Source organism: Gallinula chloropus (genome assembly GCF_964237585.1).
Source record: "Gallinula chloropus genome assembly, chromosome: 2".
NCBI classification, from domain to species: domain Eukaryota; kingdom Metazoa; phylum Chordata; class Aves; order Gruiformes; family Rallidae; genus Gallinula; species Gallinula chloropus.
The window spans coordinates 6,425,452-6,451,397 of NC_140086.1; the positions used below are offsets into that span (position 1 = coordinate 6,425,452).

General features: G+C 40.9%; 1 protein-coding gene across 1 annotated transcript in view; it reads left to right on the forward strand.

Moving 5' to 3' along the window:
* Positions 1-4,351: 4,351 nt before the first annotated feature.
* COL22A1 (collagen type XXII alpha 1 chain) overlaps positions 4,352-25,946 on the forward strand; it is a gene marked incomplete at both ends in the record, with an annotated part of 207,127 nt that continues 185,532 nt past the window's right edge. Inside the window, 2 exons of the mRNA XM_084280247.1 lie at positions 4,352-4,442; positions 8,741-9,307. Of these exons, the coding sequence (XP_084136373.1) occupies positions 4,352-4,442; positions 8,741-9,307 (658 nt within the window). The remainder of the gene's footprint in view (positions 4,443-8,740; positions 9,308-25,946) is intronic.

Consider the following 25,946-nt stretch of genomic DNA (forward strand, 5'->3'; position numbering starts at 1 on the left):
GCTTGTGTGTTTTCTGCTTTTGGTGACATCTCTCAAACCAGAGAGGCCGAGAAAGGGAATACCCAGTGCTTGTGCTTGAAGTGCTTGTCCTAGAATATTCTGTGAAGTTTTCTTCTCTGCCACGTTCTTTGCATCTGTCTCTTCTTTCCCCTATATTTTCTCAAGATGCCATTTCTAAACCAACAGTTTTGCTTCTATTCTTTCATACAAGTTTTCCCTTCTTGTCCCCTGAATTACAGTGATGTGATGGTATTATCTGAGAATCGAGGTTACAACAAAGTTACTATATGTCCCTTCAGGATCAGGCTATGGCAAGAGAAAAACAGAGAAAGCAGGATAGAAAACATAAACTTCTTATTTACAATGGACAGGGCTTTAATTTTTTAAATAAATTGATGTCAAGATATCCCTTGACTTTGGTTCAATCAGAAGTAAACCCCACGGTGAAATGCCCAGCTATGCAGTTCATTTCTGGCTATGTAAGTGACTCTTTGGAAAGCAGAGCCCTAGCTCCGCTGCCAGCCTCAAGGGATGAAGCTGAGGAGACAAAGTAGAATCCCTTACAATGCTGGAGTGCCAAGGAAGCTCAATGGTGAGCAGAATATCAACATTCTTTTGAGATGAGAAGACCCATTTCCCCTTCACCTCCTTTTTTTAATGCTGCTTTTTATAAGTGTACATTTCCCAAAGAGTGTTTACTTGTTCAAAAGTAGAGAGGCCTTTGCCATGGATGCTTACTGACCGAAAACTCTATACCAAGCCCCCTGAAAAAGCCATATTGGAGCTGAAAGTCATAGAGAGCTTGTGTCTATCTTCTGCATATTGTTTGTTCAGCTGTGAGGTGGTATGAATAGTTTAGTACCGTGCTTGTATTTTAAGTGTAGGGAGCTCACTTGAACATTTACCAGTACACTTTTCAGCCTGGGTGCCATTCCCTCATCACGTTTGCATGTAGCCAGAATTATTCACCTCTTCTTTTTTTTTCCCATTAGACTATTAAAAACAGGCCTCAAACACAGAGTGCATAGTTTGATAATAAACTTGGATGTGATAGGATTTGTCAGCTCTTTTGGCAATATCACTTAATACATTTAAATGTATCACAAGGGAATCCCAAAGTGATGTTTGTAGCATAAAAAGAAAAATAAAAGGAGGTACTTTAAAAAGATGTGCATTGACTTAAGGCCCTGTGCCAGGGCGGGTTTAGACTGGATATTAGAAAAAAAATTTTTACTAAAAGAGTTGCCAGGACCTGGAACAGGTTGCCCAGAGAGGTGGTTGAGTCACCTTCCCCTTCCCTGGATGTGTTTAAAAAAAGGGTTGATGAGGTACTTAGGCGTATGGTTTAACATAGGATGGGAATGGGTGGACTTGATGATCTTCAAAGGTCTCTTCCAACCTCGTGATTCTGTGATTCTGTCATTTTGAAGAAAATTATTCCCACATGATAGGCTGAACTAAAAATAATATTAATAAAATAATCCATTTTGGCCATTTGGAAATAGGGTCAACTAAACAGAATTTCATATTTTTGGAACACTCTGAAGTCTAAACTTTCCAACTTTTGTCTCCTTTTTTACCCCTTCTCCTGGAAGAGGAAATAAATATTGGTCAGCTGCTGTAATCACAGAATCTCCTGAGTTGGAGGGAACCCAAAAGGATCAAGTTCAACTTCTGGCTCCACACAGGACCAGCCAATCTCAAACTGGGTTCAGTCTCACAGTGACAGACTGAGGTGGGAAAGCAACCAGTGTGGAAAACCCACCACTAAAAATGCTTTATCTCCAACCTTTCTTCAAGCACCCCTGAAAACTTCCTTGTCATGAGTCCTGTTGATGTGAATGGCTGAATATTCTCTCACTGTTATATCCATACATAAAGTAGTTGCAAGTTAAGAGACTTGGTTCAATTTTTCATGCTATAAAAATGAATAAAATTATGTATTTTGGCCAGAATACAAGAATAATATTGAACCACAAATGTGTATTAAAGCCACCACAGGTTATGAATATACATTTTAAGCAGATGTTCTGCTTTAGTTTGGGTTTTTTTCCGCTATTTTTAACCTAAATGTCTGTTCCGAGACACCTTTCAGCATTCATAATGCAGCAATGAGCTCTTGAAGTGTTTTTGGCAAAGAGCTCTTAGACCTGGTCCTCTGCTTAGTCCTTCTGCTGGGGCAGAATCACACATGTACCAAGTGAGCCATATCCATGAGGCTGCCCATCATGCCACATCCACTGCCTGTCAAGCCAACGTCGGTCCTGCTGACTGACACCAGCTGGTGCTCTGCTCCTTTTATCCTGTCCTCATGTGGGTTAGCAGCTGGCAAAGACTGTTTTTAATAGTGTATTTATAAAACTTTGCAGCCATGCAAGCCCAGACACAGGGGAAGAAGGACGTTCTGAGCTCTCAGCATGGGAAGTGCAGAGGGCCGCATGGCAGATCTTGTTTCCCATTTCTTGCTGCTGCTGCTAATGTGCTCTCCATCACCAGTGCCAGAAAACAATGCCTCCTAAAAAAATACATAGGAGGGAAAAAACCTCGGGCTGAAGGCTCCCAGAGCTATTTTAAACAATGCTTGACCTGATCCCTCTCCAAGCAGCTGCCTGATCGGTATTTCAGTAATGTACTTATTTAAAAGGAAATTCTAACTACTGTAGGGCACGGTGATATTTTCATGCCCTTTTTACCCTGCAACCTTTTCCAGCTTGCTCAAACCTGAGCACCTCACTGTCTCGTAGGGACACCGTCTGGCTGAGGTGTAAACTACAGCACCTTCTTCTGCCGTTCAGATTTAGGGAAGATATTTGAATAAGCATGCTTTTTTTTTTCTCTTTTTTAAAATAAAAATAAAATAAAGTAAATTCTTTCTTACATTTATGTTCCACTGCTGACAGATATTTCCAAATTTATTTGCAGGGTGCAGGTTTTACTAGATGTATTGCTTTGCTCCTTGTCTGCATATGATATGGACTTCTGAAAATATAGGAGCCTGTATTTTGTCCTGGGAAGAAGGATTGACAGCTACGTCTTGACAACTACATAAGATTTCCCCCTTTTTTATTTCCTAAACCAGTGTGACATACACTTTATTTCTGAGATACATGGTAGAGATAGGCCCAACATTTGACTGATCCCGACTGGTTTTGAACGAATGCTGACACCGCTATTCATTTTGTCTGTGATTCCCACAGAACCCTATTGCTTTGAAAAGAAATATCCTACAATGCACAATCGAGCCTGCAGCAATGATCTACAACACACTGCATCCCCTTCATGCCTCTTTTACCCGGCTATCAACAGCAAGAAGCCGATGTGCATGTTAAAAGAGGAAGCAGAAATTCCCTGAGAAAATGAAGAAATAAATCTGTGCATTAAAGAGGAAAAGATGGATTCAGGAGCTGGGAGAAAGTTTTCCAGAATGAGTCCTTAAGCAGTAAAGAGCTAAAGAGTGAAAACTGTTTTCCCCTGCGTATGTGTACAGAGTATATAGGACTGCAGTGATTTTATGGTCTGTTGAATAAAAAAACAATACAACAGCAGTAATAACTAAATACATGTGTGGGTTTTTTTAAAATCATTTGATCTAGTGTTAGAAAATGAAGCTAAACTTTTAGCTGTCCAGCCACCTTGCTTGGCTTGTTACTATACTGTCTGACTTCAGTGGCTTCAGCCAAGCCAAAGTCAAACAAATGAACTTAAATGAAAATCATCCACCTGAGCTTTTGCACTCCTTTAACATAAATAATCGAAAGATGTGTTTTTGAAGCTGCTGAGTTTACTCCAGTAGAGAAAGACCGATAGCAACAAAAATGTATTTGAATACAGCCACGTTTTCTTTTAGTGTTCGTCATTTCTGAGACTCTGGAACTGAAAGCAGCAGTGGGTGAAGCAACAACTGGTTGTGCGTGGTTTGCAGTGGTTTATATCTCAGCTCTGCGTTGTGTATCTCCTAATGATGAATGCGTGGGAGGGCCAGGTCAGGAATGGTTTCCACTCCAGTGCGTTAATTGTGTGGTTGGCAGTGGGCTCAATTAAAGTATAATAATCTGGTAATCTCTCTCCTTTTTCTATTCAGGCTGCTGCACACTGAATAGAGCCAGTGAAAGGCTATAGCTTTTGAAAAGTAGGTGAACTCCTGCCTCTTTGTCTGAGCGGGTCGTGTCTAGTCACATAAAATGAGAGGCAGAAGAGACAACTCCCCCCAAAACTTGCTCCTATGACTTGCATCGCTACTTCTGTTTGTGTTTCTATGAGATAACACTTGCTCTTTTTTTTAGGCTACGGATTGGCTTTCTAGCAAGTTTCTCACCACAGTGGAAAGACAACCTGATGCGAGAAGGGAGATATGTCCATTACGGGAAGATGCCGCATGCCCCATCTCCTGGTTCTTCTCACTCTCGTGTTCAGCGGGGAGCAAATTGAGGCACAAAGAGCAGGTATGTGCTGTTCAGCTTACTGCCTCATGCTAAATAGCTGCTGGGGCTTTTACAAGGCTGAGAAGCTGTCATTGCTAGGAGGGGAAAAATATAAAACCCAAGCAAGATATTTTCTGATGAAAAGATATGAAATAGACTGTAGGGATAGAGATAGCTCAGGGATCGAGGCTATGATTTACCTAGGGTCTCCAGTTCTGCTATGGGCTTAGAAAGGTTATCATCTCAGCTGCCCAGAGCTAGGGGAACAGCATGCAGTTTATTCTGGTTATGCTTCATCTACCAGCAGGTTGCCAGCAGGGTCTCTGGCATGGCTTTTGGTCTGTGCTGCTGATCACTCCCAAATGCCACTGAATGGGTTGGAGGATGGTGCAGCTGAAGGACCCTTCCTATAGGCAGTCTTGACAAGGATGTGTTGGGTTTTGGGCCATAGCAGGAAGACTTGAGTTATCTGGCTTTGAATGATGCTACACCTCAAGGACACAAAAATGCTTGTAGACCCACACAGTTTATTGGTGTAAAAGCCCAAAGATACTTTGAGATGGAAGTTTAGGATCAATGCTATTCTGTAGCCCAGGGTAATTTATAAGAAACAAAATTGTTTTTTAAACCATCTTTCTGTCTAAGGAATAGCTGCTTTACAGTTTTGTTGTGTGATCTCTATAAGAGGAATAAGTACCTAGGAATAAAAAAAATGAAATCTCATCCTTTTTTCTGCCTGTGGATTAGTCACTGGAAGGATATGGTGGTGCCATTTATATGGTCATTCTGTGATTACTTTAAATAATTTCTGGCTTATGGATTGTTTGTGAACTATTTTTAGTGGCAATACTGCAAAATGGTTGACGGTGTCTGAACAGATGAATACAACTCCTGGAATTATGCTTCCACAGAGTATTCCTATAATCACAAAACTGAAAGTTCACTTTCTGTGAATTATCTCCCATATTCCCTGAACATTAACTGTTTCTGCCAGTAAACAATATTATTATAGCATTCTTGGAAAACAATCCATTTTGTCCATCAGTGGATATTACTGTGTTAAAAGTGCAGATTAATATTTGCTAAAAGCTTTTCTGCAGCATTTCATCTCACTGCCGTCAGGTCTGTAAGCAAAGAATCACTGACTAAAAAAAATGATCCCAAAAGACCATCATTTTTTCCCTGTATGCTGCCTGACTCGGCATCACTTTTTAAACTTTCACCCCTCCTTGTTTTAAGGCTCATTGCCCTTGAACACCAACAGGATTCATTCTGTCTGTTCTGTTTGGTTTTTAATTGCACTCATGCTGAGACTTGTTAAAATAAGCAACAGGAAGGTCTGTACCTTGTGGGTTTTATACTTAAGACTTTATATTCTCTGGTTAGTCTCACTTAATTGATATTCTTTTAAGCAGAATAGATTAATACAATAATGAATTGGGCCAGGGAAGGGAGAGGGGAGATTTCTTGCTTATATATTAACCTTTATGTTCTGCAAAAATCAAGCAGAACTACACTTGGCAGTCTAGCTGATATACACAGATGTAATGTAACTTACATCTGATAAGATAAAATTACATCTCCAGTGATCTCCACACTCTGATTAACTTTGAGAGAGTTACTCTGTGTTTCCAACCAGACCTTTCTTGCTCTGGGGTTAGAGAAAAGTGTTCCCTCACTGACAAAATGGTGTCACAGAACATGATCTGATGTGGACAGATTGTTTCCAACGTGATTGCATGTGGAAGGGTTGTTTCCAACATTGTCCCTATGCCGTGTCCATAGGTGTTTCCATAACTGCTGAAGGAACAGCAACACCTGGGTCAGGTCCCTGGTGTTCCACCTGACAGTGGAAGTTAACACAGCAACAGATGATGTTCATTTTTCATCATCACTTGCAACACATCAAGTGTATATTTAACCACTCTCACAGCCATCACACAATACCATGAGCATTGTCCTACAGTGTTATAATGTTTACCTATGATGCTTTTACTCTTATCTGAAGAAAAGTCTGCTTCTTGTGGCTTGAGCCACCCACACTTTCCTTCCCAGTGCAGTGGGTTGTTCTGGGGATCCTGTCCTCTTCAGGGCAGGTGCACAGACCCAGGATAATCAAAAGCACCAGATAATTTATGAACCATAAGGTCATATTTGGGTGTGGGTGAAGACTTTGTGACCTTGCTGTAGGCTGCAATTCAGTGAGGAAACATGGCAAAAACATCATTCCTCCAAGCTTTGGGTATTAATATTATTTACATTTCTGTTCACTAAGCCGGCTGTCAAGCAAGTGCTTGACTAGATGAACTGTGTATGATATCTCCATACTTTTTGGTCTGTTCCAGAGGAAAACATCCTAGGCCTTGGGTAACATCCACATTGAGTGTATTTACATCAGTGCTTCAGCTCTGGTCAGGAGTGCAGCAAGGACAAACTAACTCCTAAGAGATGGGAAGGCAGGAGCTAGGAGTCTCCCTGGGCTGGCGGGATGGGGACTCACTGACCCCAGAGCAGGGAAGGCTCAGGGATGGCAGCCAGGCTCAATGGTCAATCCATATTCCCAGAAAAGCTCATAGTGATGAAACAGATTCAAGATCAAGCCAGGAACGTGAGTCAGCAAGTCAAGGTCTGGATCAGGTCTAAAGGCAGCAGCCAGATTTAGACATTCTCCAGGCAAGTCCACAGAGGTGTGGCAGGTCCAAGGTCTTAGTCACTGATAGACATTTAGTTGCTGGGGCCTGCCTGGAATTAGTCTGATGCAACAACATGCAAATCTTACAGTGGGATTGTCACTTTTTAATGTATGGAGAACTAAAGTGTCCTTGGTAGGCATAGTCTGGAGTTACGTAGTCTCAAAAGTACTCTCAAATTCTCTGAGCAAAGAAGAGTAACTTGGTCAGTCCACATCCAGTCCCAGAGGAGGTTATTAACATGGTCGTAGTGGGAATAGTTGGGGGAATCGGGGTTCTGCCATGAAAAAGGAGTCAATGCAACGGATCTGCTCTTAGTGTGGGTAGATGTGGGCTGCCAGCTCAGATCCTGGTAAAGCAAAAGGGTTTAAAGCCAATTGCCAACAGTTTACAGGACAGACACAACATCTCCAGTTCAGAGGCACATAGAAGAGCCCTGTTACTCTGAGGGAAATAAAGTGGCACAGGCACTGGTACAGACCAATTCTCTGTCTTGTATCATGTTATATGTTCACAATGAGATTGGTCAAATTAGCTTTTTATCATTAGTTCAAACAAGCACTTGTATTTTGCAAGACAACGTGAGATGAGAACTACTGGAGAAACAATGGTTGGTGGTTGTGACCATATATAAATTTGCTTTGTAGAGCACCTTTCAGTCTTGGAACTCATAATTCCTTAGGGACTATGGTCTATAACAGTGAATTAAATATACATTTGTATATACATATACACACACATTTTGTCCAGCTAGGGTGTTAGGTTCATAAGATTTTGGCATCTGTGGGACATTTATGTTTGGCTTGCATATATTCAGAAACACCCAGAAAATACCTCATGGGAGATCTACTTTCTTGGCAAGCAGCTGACAAATACATGACCAGTCCATCTTCCTAGGCAATCAAGCTGCAATTGAAATACATTTACCTTTTGGATTACCCAGCCCTCAGATTGCAAATATGATAGCTGGAGCCAAGAGGGTAGTTGTGCAGATAAGTGAACTTTCCCCTTACAAAGTGACTGCCCTTTGTTGTCAAGGAAGCCATCCCTGTATTCAGTGAATCATTCTTTAGTCAATAGTCAGTGGCAGAGACCCTCAAAATCGAAATCTTGTTATAAACTTGCTTCACCAAGATATCCTGCTGAGCAAAAGAACTGCTTCTAGCTAAGCATAAATAAATCATAATATTAATGCAAGAAGAAACATGAAAGCTTCATTACTCATGGTCAGGATTGGCATAGGCAAGGTCAGGGCAGGTCTCTTGATCCGCCAAGGACGTTTTGGAGCTTGGTCTGAACAAAGGCATTGCAATGAAGTTTGAGAAAATAGCTTCATATGCATGCAGGTGGTGTAGGGGAAAGATTGAGCAGAGGCAGTTAGTAGTGGAGGAAGAGAAAGTGTTTGCATTTCAAAGCGAAGTGTGTGCTGATCTGCTGTAGATGTCCTGCAACAGATAAGGTGAATCACAAGGAAGAAAGGCTGAGAATCTGCATTTCCTCTGCAGGACAGGGAGAGGGTTTGCTGCCTCCTCCAAATAGCTCACTAGACAGCTATGCTTAGGGAATATCTTATATATCTGATACTTGTCTTTCATCTTCCTTTAGCAATGTTTTCTGCCACTCTTGCAGGTTGCAAGAATGTTCCCTACGACCTTGTCTTCATCTTGGATGCCTCCTCCAGTGTTGGAAAAGAAGATTTTGAGAAAGTTCGGCAGTGGGTGTCTAATTTGGTGGAAACTTTTGAGATTGGCCCAGACAAAACCCGTGTAGGTGTGGTGCGATACAGTGATCGTCCAACCACAGAGTTTGACCTGGGAAAGTACAAAACTCGGGAGGAAATCAAAGATGCTGCACACAAAATTAAGTATTATGGAGGTAATACTAACACTGGAGATGCTCTCAGATACATCAACACCTACAGTTTTTCCAAAGAAGCTGGTGGGAGACTGAGTGATCGAACTGTTAAAAAAGTGGCTATCCTTCTGACTGATGGAAGGAGCCAGGATTATGTCTTGGATCCAGCCACTGCAGCCCATCAGGCTGGGATTAGGATCTTTGCTGTGGGTGTTGGCGAAGCCTTGAAAGAGGAACTTGATGAGATTGCTTCAGAACCTAAGTCTGCTCATGTGTTTCATGTCTCTGATTACAACGCCATTGATAAAATTCGGGGGAAGCTGAGAAGACGTCTGTGTGAAAGTAAGTAGAGCTCCCAGTTTTTCTACACAATTAGAATTATAATAGGTTTAGTTAGCATACTGTGATTGTATTCTCTGATCCTTATAATCCTATGCTGATAATTCGTTATTTTAGTGTATTCCACTCTGTTCCACTCTGTAAGAAGTCATTTTACTAGTTGGAGCATGGTGAAGTGATCACTTCTGTGTTCTTCTGCTCAAGTCAGTATTCATCACAGGTCAGCTTCTAGTAGTCAACTAGACACCAAAAAATTACCTCCTTTGTGGTTTTGATATAGTTCAGTTATTTCATAGCATTTTGGACTACTGAATATGAAGGCTGACATTTACACCCAGAATTTGCTTTATGTCCTCTTATTTTCTGGCACTGGATTGCATAAAGGATGCTACGGATGTGCTTTTTTTGCCTTTCAGCATCCCAACTCTACTGAGAACTGGTATTCAGTCTATCATCAGCCACATAAAACTTGGTGATGTTTTGAATGACTGCTAACAGAGAACAATGTATGAAATACAGACAGAATCAATGAAATTTGAATTGCCAGCAGCATGGTGAAGGGGACTGTAATGGCATTATGGCTGGTATCCCCAGCTCTCCAATGGGAACAGCAGTCTAATACCCCTTTTTCCTTCCACCACTAATAAATCACTCTCTAGTTCTTGACTACTACCAGCCACCTGGTTTTGCTGCTTTTTGTAGCGTGTGTTTTGGTTACTCTGAGTTCTTAAGGTCAAAAACCATGAGACACTGCTCTGGTTCCTAGGTATGAAAATAGATGACTGACTGTGTGATAGCTTAACACATTGTGGTGTTACATTGACCAGGTCTGCAGGCCAGGAAGTTGTGTTACAGTCATATAGAGTAGCATAGAGTAGTGTAGAATAGTGTAGAGTAGAATAAAATAGGAAGAGAAGAGAAGAATAGGTTTCAGTTGGAAGAGACCTACAACTGCCTGACAGCTTCAGAGCTGACCAAAAGTTAAAGTATATTTTAAGGGCATTGTCCAAATGCCTCTTAAACACTGACACAGGGCATTGGTCACCTCTCTAGGAAGTCTGTTCCAGTGTTAAACCACTCTCTCATGGAAGAAATACTTCCTAATGTCCAGTCTAAACTTCTCCTGGCACAACCTTGAACCATTGCCATGTGTCCTGTCACTGGATACCTGGGAAAAGAGATCAGGTGACAATGTTGTCTGAAAAAAAGCAGACCATCATCACTTGTAGGTGGTGTGAGGCTCTTTTATTGCTCCCTCTGACCTCCATTTGCAAGAAAAAAATTGCTAACAGAGTATTTTGGGCTTATGTATGTTTCTTAAAGAGTGACTAGCACAAGCAGGTATTAAACAGTTGGCATCACCCCACAATATCTAGGCATGACTGCGTTTTTTGCAGGCTGAATAGAAGTGGGTTTAGATAATATATTTCCAATACAAGTGAAATTCATCGTGGGTGTCGACTGTAAACTATGCAGACTTGAAGTAGCTGGGTCTTTTCTGCCCCAAAATCTTATGTAGTCATATGCACACTGGGTTAGAATAAAGGGTAAATCCTTCTGGTGGGCACATTCGATCAACTCAAACAACTTCCTACTGCAGCTGCTGATCTCCCAAAATACTAATTTCCTTTGAAATCCTATAATGTTCCTTTTCTAAAGCAAGCGTTTTCAGTGCTTTGTACTAGGTCGGCGTTTGTCACCTTCTCAAAAAATCATTTACCTATCTATGAGAGTATAATGTGATTTTTCTGTGTCTTTCTGACCCCATGATATATCCACCTGTGTGTGCATACCACTCCTCATTAGTTCATAAAGGATTACTTGGAGCTTCCCTTATCCTGAGAGTGATAGCAGTCACTCTCCACGGTGTTTGCTTCCACCTGCATTAGTGGGTTCAGTGGATAAAAATAAAGCCTTTAAATAGTAAGGGAAGAGGAAAGGTTTGATTTTATTAGATACAGAGAGCAAGGAGAAAAACATGCTGCTAAATGAATTGCTTTCTGTGTTGGAACAAAGGGAATCAGACTAGTACCAGTGCACATTAATAACAAAGGGAGCAGAGAGGAGAGAATTAACTAAGCAAGCATCGAGTAGATAGTGTGCAAATATTGAGGATAACTCAGAGAGAACAATGAGATGTAAGGAAGGTAACAGTGACAAGAGGAATTGAGTATCCGGGTACATGGGACACAGTGAATGCAGCTGGCTTTAAACAGGTGGATGCAAGATAGAGAGAGAGGTTATCAACTAAGGCATTAAACACATGCACAATGGACTGATTTCCACAGCAACAGCAGTTATAGAAGATAGGTCTTCCTTAGGTGTTCCTGGATGGTGTTCCTTAGATCCAAGGACACTGTTGAGCTGCTGTAACATCCCTAGATGATTCACTCTACCCTTGATGTGGAACACCTTCTTCTCACAGGCCTTGGCCCCCCTCACTTTTTCCTGTTTACACTGAATATCAAAAGAGTTTATTCTCTTCTGTACATCAGTCTTTCCTGCTTGGAGGGATGCTGCAGATCTACCCTGTCTTTTCTTCATCATGTAAAGCAGGGAAACTGCTCTTTGGCAGTCTTATATTTATTTAATTTATTGGTTTGCATGCAAAATATTTTTAATGGGGATGATGTATGTTTAGATCAGATCTAAACAAACACGAAATACTTGCTGTCACTGAAGTCAACTTAAAATACAGGGTGAGACAGTGAGAGCACCATCAGCAGAAGTATTAACGTACAGATCAGATGGCAGAACTGTTTTGGGAGGTGAGAAAGGGCTGGCAGACAACAGGACCAAGAGTTTTCTAGTGCGTGTGTCACTTTTGAATTTCATGTTAACAGAGTAGGAACAGGAAAGGAGTTCACTGTAAGGGCTGTGCCTTACACACACTTAGAAGATAAAACTTTTAATAGTTGTTGGAGTTTACTTTCTCTAATTTTAAAATGGCAGCACTGCATAAAACAGGAATATACAAACCACCGAGTGGGTGGAAGACGTGATGAGGGCACCTGCCAATCTGCTGCTTAATTCGTGCACATTCTAAGACAAAAGCATATATTGCCAGAGCCGTGGTAGTGATTTAATAGACATAATCCTTTGTGAGCTCCTGGGAGACAGGAATCAAATGGCAGAAATGGAAGAAAAGTTTTTTTTTGTTGTACTGACCAATGATGAGACTTCCAGCCCTTCTGCTGCTGTACTGCTGAAACGTGGAGAGTCGTGCAGTGATGGAAATACAGGATTTCATGCCAGCAGCTGTTCAGAATCGCTTGTCTCTGCTCTCACTAGTCCATCCTAAACTCAGTCATTCCATCTTGCTATATTTGACTGAATTTGCTGCTCAGACCACGTCATTAAGTGCATTAATAGCATTTTAGCTCTCATTTGATCTTGTGGAAGCAAGCATAGCAGAGTCAAAAAATAACATGTCTGCTCAGTAGGACTTTGTGGCAGTAGGAGATATTTTTGCCAAACATATCCATTACATTCTGGACTATAGTTAGCAGGCAAAAATGGGTGATGTTTTCAGAGGAAAGCAGGAGAGATGCATTCTGCTAAAAATTCCAGAGATGCTACATGCTTCCTAAATAGGGTTTCTGCTTATATGTTGTAGAGGTAAAAGCAGGCAGCTACGGAATCTTAAAAATATAGTAGCATTTGCTTCTGGCAGGTAAACAGTAGATTTATGCTTGTCAAAGAGAAACAATTTCTTCACTTGCAGCCCAAATTAATTTTACAGATGGATTTGATAAGCTACAGTGCATGCATGAAGTTGTCAACCTGGCTTGGACCTGGTAGTGCTGGGCTTTAAACACCGTCGTCTGACATTTAAGCTTCAATGTGGGAAAATGTAATGGTGACTTAAAGCACCCATACCAGTTTTCCTGAAAAGACTGATTGCAGTGCTTTGGATACAGTAATATCTGAGTTTATTATCATTAAGCCAGGCAGGTGATAAGATGCAAGTTGTAAAGCTAAGCAAAAATATTCTCAAAAAACTCTTTACTGGCTCTATAAAGCTGAAGCCCATGGCTTGGCACCCTTGCAGTATACAGCATTCATGTGCGATTCCTAAGCCTCTGCTCTACTGCAAAAGTCAGATTTCACAGCTTGAAAATACATTTGGCTTCAGAGGTATCGTCACTGCTAAGATTTGTTGGTTTTTTCCCTACAGCTAGTAACAGAAGAAACACAAGCAGATACTCTCTAGGGACAAGCTACAGGAGTGTTGTGCTTGGCGTTGTTCTGTGTCCACCAGTGGCTTTGTGTAATGTAGCCCTTTCTACAACTGGTTTTTAGTTGTCTGTGAACTTGATGAAATCTTGCCATGAGTCCCCTCTGCAGATGTGTGGAAGATCATACAATTGTCATATGAATCTCAAATGCTTTGCAAACACAAGGAGATGAAGCTGAAATGTTTTGATGACTGGTTGGCACCAGTGGCTTGTCATTGATTTCAGTCAATATAATAAGGCCTGTGATAAAATATCAAAAACAGTCACATGTCCATATGATTCATTATATTTCTATTTGTACATGTCTTGGTTGACTTTGGGTTGTGTATGCAGTGCACAAAATATAAGTCTTATGCTACCACAATTCTCTTTCTGATGCAAAAGGACTGCCAGTCTCCAAGACACCACCTTGAACACCGTTAAAATAATAGTCTAAAGGCTTCAGAAATGTCTTTCTTTGAAGTCAGCTTTTCTCAGGTTCATGGTACGTTCACAGAAGAACAGTAAGGTGTTTCTTCTTGACCTTCAGTGTTAAAAATGTCTCATGCACAAAGACCACGACCAAGGGTAGGCATTTGAATTTCCATATCTTGGCTGACAGTTCCTAAGATACTTATCAGTATAGTCAAATCACATGAGTCCTGAAATGTCTGAATGCATCACCACCACCTAACTGTGTTTGCCTGTTGACAGCCATTTTATACTCCCTGTTGAGCTCTGAGGTTTCACTCTAAGCATTTATTTCTAGATAGGTTTGCACTACACATCATGGAACAGGAAAGGAGGTGGCACTCAGCAAACTAGCAGGATTGAGAAATTTAAGAGTTCACCTTAGCAGTAGTTACAAGTTTTGATTGGTCTCCTTGCAAGAGCTTTTGTTCATTATTTTAATGGCTTCTAGAACCTTAAAAATGTGAACACAGCTTCTTATCATCTGGCAGAACTTGGTACATTCCACAAACACGCCTATACATCTACATGGAAAAAATCTGTGAGAGTCACCTTTATGTTGAATGCAAAGAAAACTGAGTTGTTTTGCAGCAGTAACTGATGTCTAACAAATTGGTTAAAGCCTGATTGCTACAGTATGTCCCATGAAGATGATCTAATGCTTGTGATTCTAGTACATGCACATTGCTCCTGCCAAAGTCAGGATTCTTAGTGGAATATTCCACATTTGCCAGTTTAAGAGTATGTCCAGGCTAAGTGCTGCTACTAACATTTTGATTCTCACTTGAAAATCTAGTCACTTCCAGATGGACTGGGAAGTCTGTTAAAAGATCAGCAGCAGATAACTGCTGCTTTTTTGAAACCTACAGCTAGACAGTAACCTGACTGATAAAACCTGGTATCTCCTGTTTCTTCTTGATGCTTTTCTCCCCCAGCCACAGTGGTGACTTTCTCAAGCTCTGTAACATTCCCAACTTCTAGCTACCTTCCATTCCACAGATGACAGGATCCCACATCCTTTCATCACCATTTGCTGGCTAACTGCAGTTCCTGCAAAGGCATTAAAGGCCTGTAACAGAATTTTCAACTGATCTATCTTTTGCTTGAAAAAGAAGAAAACTTCACTTCTCATGGAGATATGCTGGGAGGAGATAAAATGGGCTTAGTGGTGATGACATCATTCAAATTTCTTTTGCCATTGGGTGGGTTGACGGACAGCCTGGTATCTTGGACTGTGGTTCCAAGAAACACAGAAAATAGACTCTTTCTTTTACAGCATTTTTTTGTTTTCAAATAAAATGCCTGAAGTTTTCAGATCTGATTTCCCACTTGCTCCAGACATCATCAGCTCAGAGCCAGATGGTTCCAGTGCTTGTGTCTGGCAGGCAGAAATCCTTGAGCTCAGGGAGTGTGCAGTGTCTGCTGGGTGGTCCTCAGTCCCTCCACAGATCTTGTAGAAGGGACTGTTTTCCCAGATCATGGCTACAGGTCTATTCTTCCACTGTATGATCTCCATGTCATTTAAATAACTTCCTAATTTGCTCAGGACTCTGAAATTAATAGGTGTAGCTAAAGTGCTAATCAGTTAACATCAGCCCCAGTGCTACAAAAGAAAGTAATCTTCTTCATAACTTCCTTCTCCCAACTGCTGGCACAGGCATTTATGTAGCTCTATCATGACCTACAGCAGGGAGCCAATGAATATTCTTGTTTTCTTTCCCAGCTTAGTTTTTACTCAGATCTAGTTCCCCGTGTAACCACATGGATATTTGCTGTCCCTGGGAAGGAACTGGCAAAATGTGAAAACAAATAACGAGTAGTAGAAGGAAGACCTGGATTATGTCTTTTGGTACAGAGCTAATTCATATCAGTTTGATGAAAATCAGCTGACTTCAGAAAGCTGAGGAAAACCCTCCAAATGCTCCCACTGTAAATGTGAGCCTGTGCTCTGCAGTCCTCTGGTTTAAGCATGCACAAAATGGATTGCTAGGCAGGTTCTTCCCATTCAGAATCCTGTTCTAGACTTCAACACAGCTTCCTTTCCTTGAATAAACATCCTGTTTACTAAACTATCCCATTACAGATGGACCTCTTGATGATTCTGTTCCTTTTTCCTTAAATAAGCTTTTCAGTATGCTTGATTGTTGCTGCATCACTACTGATTTATGAACTTCTGGATGTTCATGGCTGTAGCTGTAATGACAGAGCCCTCCCTCCTCAGACACGAGCTGCATATGGCTGGGAGGATCTTGATGGGAGTCATTGATGGGGATTGGAACTAGATGATCTTTGAGGTCCCTTTGAACCCAAAGCATTCTATGATTTATTTTTCTTCACTTGTATGCTGGAGAAAGCATTCAGGTGAGGAGTAAATTCAGCCTCACATCAGCTGTGGCCTGATTTTTGCTGAGGGAGCAACAATTAATGCAACAGTCATCCAAACCTACAGCTTCATACAGACTTCTGAGAACTTGAATAAGGGACTCTGAAGGTGGAAGCATAGTGATATCAATTAAACCTTTTGCACTGTCTTATCTTATTTGTTTCTTTAGCTGTTGCATATTGTCCTGGTTTCAGCAGAGATACAGTTAGTTTGCTTTCTGGTAGCTGGTGTAGTGCTGTGTCTGGGATTTAGGATGAAAGTAATGTTGGTAACACACTGATGGTTTTAGTTGTGACAGACAGTCAAGGACTTTCAGCTTCTCATGCTGCCATTACAACAAGAAGGTAGAGGGCACCCAAGAAGCTGGGAAGCTGGGGGCTGACCTGACAGCTGATCTGAACCGACCAAAGAGATATTCCACACTGTATGATATCAGGATCCAAGGAGTTGGGATGAGAGGCTGGGGGCCTTGCACAGCAGCACGGGGTCTTGCACAGCATTGACTTTGGGTGGTGATAAATTGTGCTGTTCATCACTTGTTCTCTATTATATTATTATTGTTGTTGTTATCATTATTACTCACTTATACTTTTCTAATTCTCTCCCTCATCCTGCCAGGGGTGGGCGGTGAGTGAGCAGCTGCACAGTGCTTAGCTGCTAGCTGGAGCTAAAACCATGACACATACAAATAGTAGCATTATAAAATGTGGACAATCATTTTACATAAAGCAATGAATATCTGGACTTCCAATGTCGTCTTGTCCGAAATCACAGAATCTAGCTGAATGATACCATCTCTCCCTGCTTGTAATAGTTTTTCTTGCATTTCAGGCAAGAAATCTCTGTGAACAATATTTGATGTACAGTAAAACTAATTGTAAAGGCAGAGAGAAGATTACACTCATGACAAATAAAAGCAAGTCCCAGACATTAGAAAGAAACATCGAGACAACCAGGAAAAGTATGGGTCTCAGCAGCAGAAGAAATTACATCTTATGAAAAAGTAATGTGCCATTTAGAGAACAAAAAGAGGAAAAATATGGTGACTATGGGACACATTTCTAAATAGTGTTGGAATGAAAGAGGAATACAGAAATCGGAACAGGCAAAAAGCTGGAACGTATTGTCATGTGATGAAAATTATTAGTAGCTTGTTTTTCAACACTGCTTGCAATCCTTATTGATTCTGCAGGACCTGTGAAGGGATCATCACTTTCAAAATGAGGCTGTGGAGCCCAATATCTATCTAGCTGCATTCAAAAGGAGGCTTTCTGTCTGCTCCACTGGAGTCCAAATGACGGGGTTAAAGAGAGGACTCATCCTTGGGGTAGCATTGTTTATCTTCTTGTTTCCTTTCTGATGGACTGATAAGGAATGCTCAGTAGCAGGAATAACCTCTGAAGCTGAGAAAATGCTCAGCAGGAGAGTAGAGCAAGGCACACAATACCCTCAGAGATTTCAGGTTTTCTTACAGGCTTTTCTGTACAAGAAAAACAGAGACAAGGAATCATAGAATCACAGTTTGGTTTGGATTTGAAGGAACGTTAAAGATGATGTATTTCCAACCACCCTGACATGGGCAGGGATACCCTCCACTAGATCAGGTTGCCCAAAGCCTCATACAACTTATCCTTGGACACTGCCAGGGAGGGGAGGCAGCCACGGCTTCTCTGGGTAGCCTATGCCAGGGCCACACCATGCTCATAGAGAAGACTTTTTTCATAGTATTTAATCTAAATCTACCTTCTTTCAATTTAAAACCATTCCCCCTTGTCCTATCATTACACACCCAGATAAAGAGTCCTTCTCCAGCTTTCCAGCAGTCCCCCTTTAGGGGCTGAAAGGCTGTAAGAAGGTCTGACTGGAGACTTCTCCAGGTTGAGGAAGCCCAACTCTCTCAGCCTGTGTTGATAGCATTTGTCATCCATTAACATTCCCTCAACCGACCTCATACCAAAAGGGAACCAGTTAATGTTTTAGGCCTGTCATCTTTTTTTTCCTTATGCTTTTATGTGGCTATTCCCATGCAGATCTAATGGTCTCTTGTAGCACAGGCTATGTATAAATGAAGCTAGACCATCACCTGCCCTCATTAGATGCATCTGCAAATTCAAGATTTCATCTGCTCTCCCTTAATTTGGGGATGTACTTCTATTTGAGACAGGAGAGCCAAGTCTGGAAAGGTGCTCTGAAGATTTAGTCCCCATACTGCTGATGGAACTGGTAGAATTTACAGCAAATGACGGAGAAGTGTGAATGCTTGTCAGAGCATGTAAAACCCCCTGCAATGCATTGAAGGTCCCACCATACCATATTGTACTTTTCCAGAAACCCACTGAGTTTTCTGAACCCCACAACTTATTAAGTTAATGTTTCTGTAAGGCCTGATAGCAATGGTGAGCTTGGTCTCTCAGGGCTGGTTTGGGTTTGGGTGTTTTTTGCTGCTGGATCTATATATTCAAGCCTCACAGTCTTGTGTTGAATACCTATGTATGTGTAATGCATATCCTAATATTCCAGGTACTGAGGGAGTTTGAAGGTACCACGGGTGGTGGGTCTCAGGTTAGGGCCACAGCTGTTACTGGTCACAGGCTGCCTGAGACACTTGGGCAAAAGCTTAGCACAAACATCCATCAGATTGCCTTGCTGGAAAATGTGTGACCTTTTGCAGTATTGAATCAAGGTCTTTGCATCACCTGAAAGTTAAACTGATTTCAGAACAATTCAAACCAATTTCATGGGTAGTACTGAACTTGAAAAAATCCTGCTCAGACCTAGATAAGCTGTCACATTAAAACCTGAAACAAAATTGGCAGGACCACCTGTTGTTAAGATGTCAGATGAAGCCATTGTTCTGTGTCTTTCTTTAGTAACCCATTTTGTTTATCCCTGTGGTCAGGACTGAAGCATTTAAATTTCTAAGGGCTTATTTTGAAGCTGTAGGTAGATCTCTGACACATGTAAACCATGTGTGGACTCTCTGCAAAAGAAATCTTCGTGTTCATACTGGAGTTCAAACTCAAATGATATAACCATTTCCTTTCCATCCTTTGGTAATATGAAGTGGTGCATCCTTTCTTCTGTAGAAGTTTGCACAGGTTCCTTCCTGCCACTGAATTTCAACTTCTCATTTTGTTTTCAAATACACTGAACCAACAGGCAAAATTGAATTGTAATGTACTGGTCTGCTGGGAATATTTCTTTCCCAGTGGTAGAGCTGCAGCATGGTTTAGCTGGTGGGCTATTTTTGCTAGTAAATTGTAGGGTTAGTGTTTCAATCCCATCAAGCTCCCTACAAGTTACATCCATATACCAAATTCCTTTCCAAATCAGTGATCTTGTTTATAATGCGAAAATAAAACAGTGGGAGCATTTTGAATACCTTGAAGAAATGCTTTTTTGATAAAGTACTGATTAGGTTCTTTAAAATGTAAATAAAGAGATTGAACAACCTCTGCTATGTTAATGTAGTTACAAATGATGGAGAAGAGTTCAGAGCTCAGCCTTTCAGCATGCTTTTTTTTTTTAAGAACTGTGAGTGCTACTCCTAATGCTGACCAGCAGCAGGGAGGGTATGGTTCAGGGAACGTAGCTGGGTTGGATACTGTGGGTTTTGTTGCTTGCTGTCACAAACTATTGAATAGCAGCCTTGTTTGATGTCAGGTTTCAAAACTCCATTCATTTCCTTACAGCTTAACAGTCAACATTTAGCACCAGTTTGGCTATACCTTGATCTGTGTTCTAGGAAATTAAAGTATTAAGTATGTAAAAAAACCATATACGGGGGGTGTGTGTTTGTATATGACATTTGTTATATATTTATTTATATATATATATAAACTGCAGAAAATAAAGCTGTGTCCTTTCAGCCTGAAGCATCAGTCCTCTTTTTACAGTGAGGTAGATAAAAAGCCATAACACGTTAAAGCGCTAGTGAAGATGAAATACAGGACGTTTTTACTGCAGTGTAACCACACAAGATCAACCCAATCCACCACCTCTGGGTGAGACTTCATTTAGCTACACTGCGGTAGAAATCACTGTGCTTTGTTCCCCCAGGGTTTTATAGCAAGATGGATAGCATATATTAGTTATCTACTATAAAAACCTCTCCGTTTTGGCAGCGAAGACATAACATCTCTGTGAGAGGCTGCAATACGAATATGACACAAGTAGGATGTTGCAGCAGAATTTTAGTTGCTACTGCTAACGCTTTCTGGCAAATGACTCTAATAGCTTGAGGGTGTTTCTGAGTTTAAAGCAGATGTTGGATCAGAACCGAGATCCATAAATTGAATTAAACAATATTGTATCTTTATATTCAGGTATCTACAGTGGGTTTCGTATCATCTAACTGCAGTGGCCTGAAAGTTATTTGTCTAGACTCTTCTGGTAGTCAGTGGAAAGGAATAGACACCTCCAGAGAATGAGTCATCCTTTTTTGAAGAAGACTGTCCAAGACAGGCAGCATGATTCAACCTCCGAGTGCCTCTTTTCATTAGCTTTTGAGAGAGCTTAGATAACTCGCTCGCAATGGATTCCTCACTTTGACAGCCAAAAGCAAAAAGAGTTGAATCTTTCCCTGCTGCGTTCTCAGAGTAGAATAATATTTGGTTCCTTATGCCAGTAGATTAATCTATTGGGATTTACATTATTGTTGCATATATAGACCAGTGTGGTTGCAAGCTCAGGAGTGTGTGTTCTACTTCTCACCTAGCTACTTGACGCTGCAGTGTTTGTGCTGTCGCAGGATGCAAATCTAGTTTGGAGAACTATTGTCAAGTATTGCCATATGTTTTGAGTCAAGCACTGTAGTTCTGGATTGTGCTTCATCCTTAAGATACAGCTATGAAAAGAATGGGTTCCTCTCCCTTATCTTCCCGAACGTTGCGATAAAATGGCCTTTGAAGTAAAGTGTGGTGTGATACCACCTGCTGAAGTCTGTTGATTCATTAGAGCAAGGAGATTATGCTTTAAAAAACAATTAATGGCTGAAATACAATTAAGAGTAACAGAAGGAGACAGCTTTTTAAATTAATGTTGTTGAACGACACCTTTGCTGCAAATACCCTCTTTTGTTGTTAATTGAAGCATGAAGGTTGCATCCTGAGACAGGCCAACAAATCTACTCTTGCTTAATGATTTTGTGGTTTTCATGGTAATAAAGTTAGGCCCCAGAATAAACTGTACTCTACTGGAATCAAAATAGGAAGGTTTCTAGCTCAGACTGACTGCGTGTTCATAGAATCATGTAATGGTTTGTGTTTGAAGCCACTCCAAAGCCCATCTAGTTCCAATCCCCCTGCCATGAGCAGGGGCACCCTACACTAGACCAGGTTGCCCAAAGCCCCATTGAGCTTGTTATGAGTCAACACTCCCAAGTCCTTCTCTTGATGCCTGCTCTCAATCCAGTAAATCTGCGTTAAGTCTGTGGGACTGGTCTATACCAATTGTCATGCAATACAAACAAGCTAAGAATTCACTTGTAGGATCTGGTGAAAAAAACTGAGTGGACGGACTACTGGTGTATCTTGTGGGTTTGGGTCTTTGAATGTGCCTGGAAAGCTGGCAAATGACTTTGGACCAGCAGAGTTCCTAAGGAAGAGTTTAGATAATTAAAGAAATCTTTATTCTAGTTTTTGATGTATTCACTGCAGGTGTCATTTGCAGAAGTGTCCATGCCAGTGGTGTTTCTGGTGTAGTCTCTGGTCTGCTGGAAGGAAGCATGGCTTGTTTTAAATATTTTGAGTCTTGCATTTAAACGTGGCACACATAAAAAAGGTTCATGGCAGAGAGGATGTGCTCAGGGCAGACAATGCTGGAGGACCAGAATGATCCAGACTGGCCTTTGAGTCTCAGATTCCTGAAACAGTCTCAGCAATCTCTGGTGCAACACACTGCCAGAGCTCCAGCAGCAGTGAAAGGACTGCTTGGCAATTTGAGAAGGAGAGTCATGTGGGTGTCTAGATAAATAACCTTGTATATCCATTTTTTTTCATTTTCTGATACTGTATTTCCCTATATATTTTGGTGCTGCCCAGCCCCAGGAGTCCTCCTGTAATGCAAACACTGGGCATAATGTGCCAGCCCTAGTTTGACTTACCAACAGCCAGTAAACACAACTCCCCTTCCAGAGAAATTACCCATTTTCTACACTTGTGGCCCTATTAGTTCAGACTTCACTTCAATGAAAATGCCAACACAGTATAAAGCCAGAAGAAAGTCATCATTATTTCAACTGTATTGCATGGGCGATGAGACTTACCTGAATTCTGAGTAGATAACAAAATACAGGCAAAATGTCCTAGAAAATTTCCTGTGTTAGTTACAAATCAATATATTTGGGGAGGTATCTGCAAAATATTCCTCTGAGCTATCAGAGCTGTGAGCTGGAATAGTGAGTCATGCATGTTGATTTTTAACAGAGCTGTTTAAGGACTGGTGTAAAATTTGCAGAGCTACAAATCTTTCAAAAATTCAACACTAGCTGTTCCTATCTCTATTAACAAGCATAGCAGCTGATGCTTGGCTTGTTTACCTGTCTGATAAGCTATTCTTTGACTTTGTAGTGGCCTTGATAATACGCTGTGGAATTCATTTCCTTGGGCTAATATTATATCCTTAATGTGTTTATCACCAACTGAATATTTAGATGGTCACAGCTTTATATGCTGTGAGACACTGCTGATTCACACAGTGTAAGGTGGTACACAGGAATCTCTTTAATTTATGGCTGGTTCAGAATCAAGGATTTTTATCATCTATAATTAGCAGCTGAACCCAGTGGGTGGGATTTTTTTATATATTTTTTTCTTTTTCACAGTAAATCCTTTTGCATATTATTAGTTAGTTAAAAATACTGCCCTGGGTACCCACTGACAGCACAAAAATACAGCTCAGGACCAGTAAACAAATGGAATTAGCGGATGGGTTGCTACACCCTGCCACCACATTCTGCACTACAAACTATTTTTGAGATGATTACATCTCTCAAGTAATTTGGCTTTGGAGGTGGGTATATTTATTTTGTTTAGTACATGGGGTCTGTAATGAAGAAAAATGTCAGCTTTTTTCCTTTGATTTTCATGTGTGCATGCCTTGACCATAAAGTGGTGTGCCCTGCTGTAATTTCCAAATCCATCTCTTGGTCTCACAGGGACAAGAATTTTTTTCCATATTCAGGTCCTAGTACAGGTGTTTGCTTGTTTCCTTTTTTTATTTATTTTTTTTTAGTTCTTTTAACATTAATGGTTTTAGTTTAGGTCATAACTAAAGCAGTAAGTTTTATTTTGGTACTCTCATGTGGAGCACAGAGCAGTTTTACTCTTCTGTATTTATGCTCATAAATATCTCACTGCTAATTATTTCCATGAACTAGTAGTCTAGCAAGATGAAAATTGTTTAATTAACCAAACATTTGAAAAAGTATTAGACTCTGATCTGCCACATTATAGAGCTATTTATATAAATTTTGAGTTATTTCTAGTGAATCTAATGGTTTTCTTAAGCTCACACATCAGAGCAACCTTGGTTGACCTGATTTACACATGGTGCAATTCCCCTCCATATGGGAAAACCTGAAGATTTTCCATGAGAAGTTTGGTGCTCCCAAGCAAAAAGGATGCATGCTGGAGATTCTGGTGTCACATCCAACCAAAGTCTTGTCCTACTAGCAGGGAAGATATGTAAAAGAAATGTAGAAAAACTTCTTAGGAGATTGTTTCTCACTCCTGGATACATGTGGAGGTATTAGGTATGGGGGATATGTCCCTACATCGTCCTGGTGTGCTCAGCACAGTTCAGTATGTCAGGTGTACCTGGCCTGTCTCTGTAGGTTTCCAGGTAGTGTTTCTGCTCATGTCTCTTCTACTGCAGATTGACAGGCATCACCAGTGTCATGCCAGGATAATGCTATGTCGGTGGATTTCAGGAGCAGTGTAGAAGCACTTATGGCTGTAACTGTGTGAAGCTGGCCCTTTCATCTTCTGTTCTTTTCTTTTTTCTTCTCAAAAATGTCTTCACCTCACCACAAAAAGTGCAGGAGAAAAACAGCAGTTCAGGAAAAGTGTTTTCTACCCGTAACTCTGTGCTGTGGTGAAATGAGAGGGGTGAAGTGCCAAGAAGAGCAGATAAATTCATGTCAGTAAGTTCCTAGGCACAGAGGTTGTTTGTCTGTAGTTTTTCTCCCCCTACCAGCACTTCATTATAGCATAAGCTTCCAAGTAACCTGCTGTCACCAGAAAGCAATGAGACTGAGGGCACCAAGAGCACTCCCTGCCTTATCTGCTTTGCCCAGGGAGGCACTACTGGAGATTGGATGGTTTCAAACTGAGCAAGAGATAACGTATTGATCAAGTCACTAAATAGAAGGTAAAGGCTGGTCATCTTATCATGGGACCTTCCTGGTGGTCAGTGGTGGGAGACTCCATATCTCCTATGGACTTGAGCATCCTCCACAATTGTACTTTGAAATTAGCCTTTTTAGGAGTACAGGCTATATGCAGCATCCTTTCTTTTCTCCTCTTCTGCACTCAGACCTTTTTATAGCATTTTAATGTATAGATACTCATATATATATATATATATAACTGGAAGTGAATCAAGTGTTTTTCTTTCAGTAAATGCAAATAAAATCCTGGGAATGGAAACCACAGGAGTAGCTAAACATGCTATTCATGCTGGGTGGATCTGTGCTCCCATGGGGAAGCAGCCTGTTCTCAGTTCAGAATAGAACAGACTGAGTTTTCAGTAAATCAGTAGGTGTTTAATTACAAAATTTTGGATGGGAAGGTGAAGAACATAAACATGTATCTGCAATATATCTATAACTTTATACTGATTTGACACTTTGTGAATTACTTTCCTAGGGTTGGTAGGACCTATGAAAAAGCAGCTGAAGCCAGTTAAAGAGAAACCAGTGTCAGGGTTTTCCTGCTCTTAGTCTAAGCTTTGCATGTCACTTTAACCTGAAAAATCAGATTGGATGCTAAGTTTGAGTCTTTCTACACTTTTGGGTTTGTAGCTGAAGAAGAACTGTGCTGGGGTGATAGTGTAAAGTGGTGTTTAATGGTATCTTCCTACAAGGAAAATGTAACACAGTGCTTACTCCCCCATGATTCTGCCTAGAAGCATTTAACCTTCTCTGCTGGATACACTCATTCTGCTATGGCAGCTCTCTTCTCAATGAAGGTGAAGCATAAAGACATTAAATCTGACTGTGGGAGGTGGATACTCTGTTAATTAAAATGGGCCAGCTCAGGAGGAGATTCTTGTAAGGCAACATTAATTCAGAAGGAATTATGTTCAGCAGTTTATTGACATGTATAAAGTAGTTAATGCAAGTAATAGATTGGACCTACATGTGCAGCTTTACGTTTGTCTGGGCAGATACTTTGTGATGAAAAGTTGGGCTTATTCACTATTAGTGCAAGATGTATTGAGGACATGGTACCAGCACTGCCTCCAGTATAGACCCACTGAAACACTGTCCCATCCTTAACTGTTGCTTGTCCAGCCCTCCTTTAAATCAGGAGAGGATGTATGCCTATAACCTAGTCCTGTGTCTCTTTTC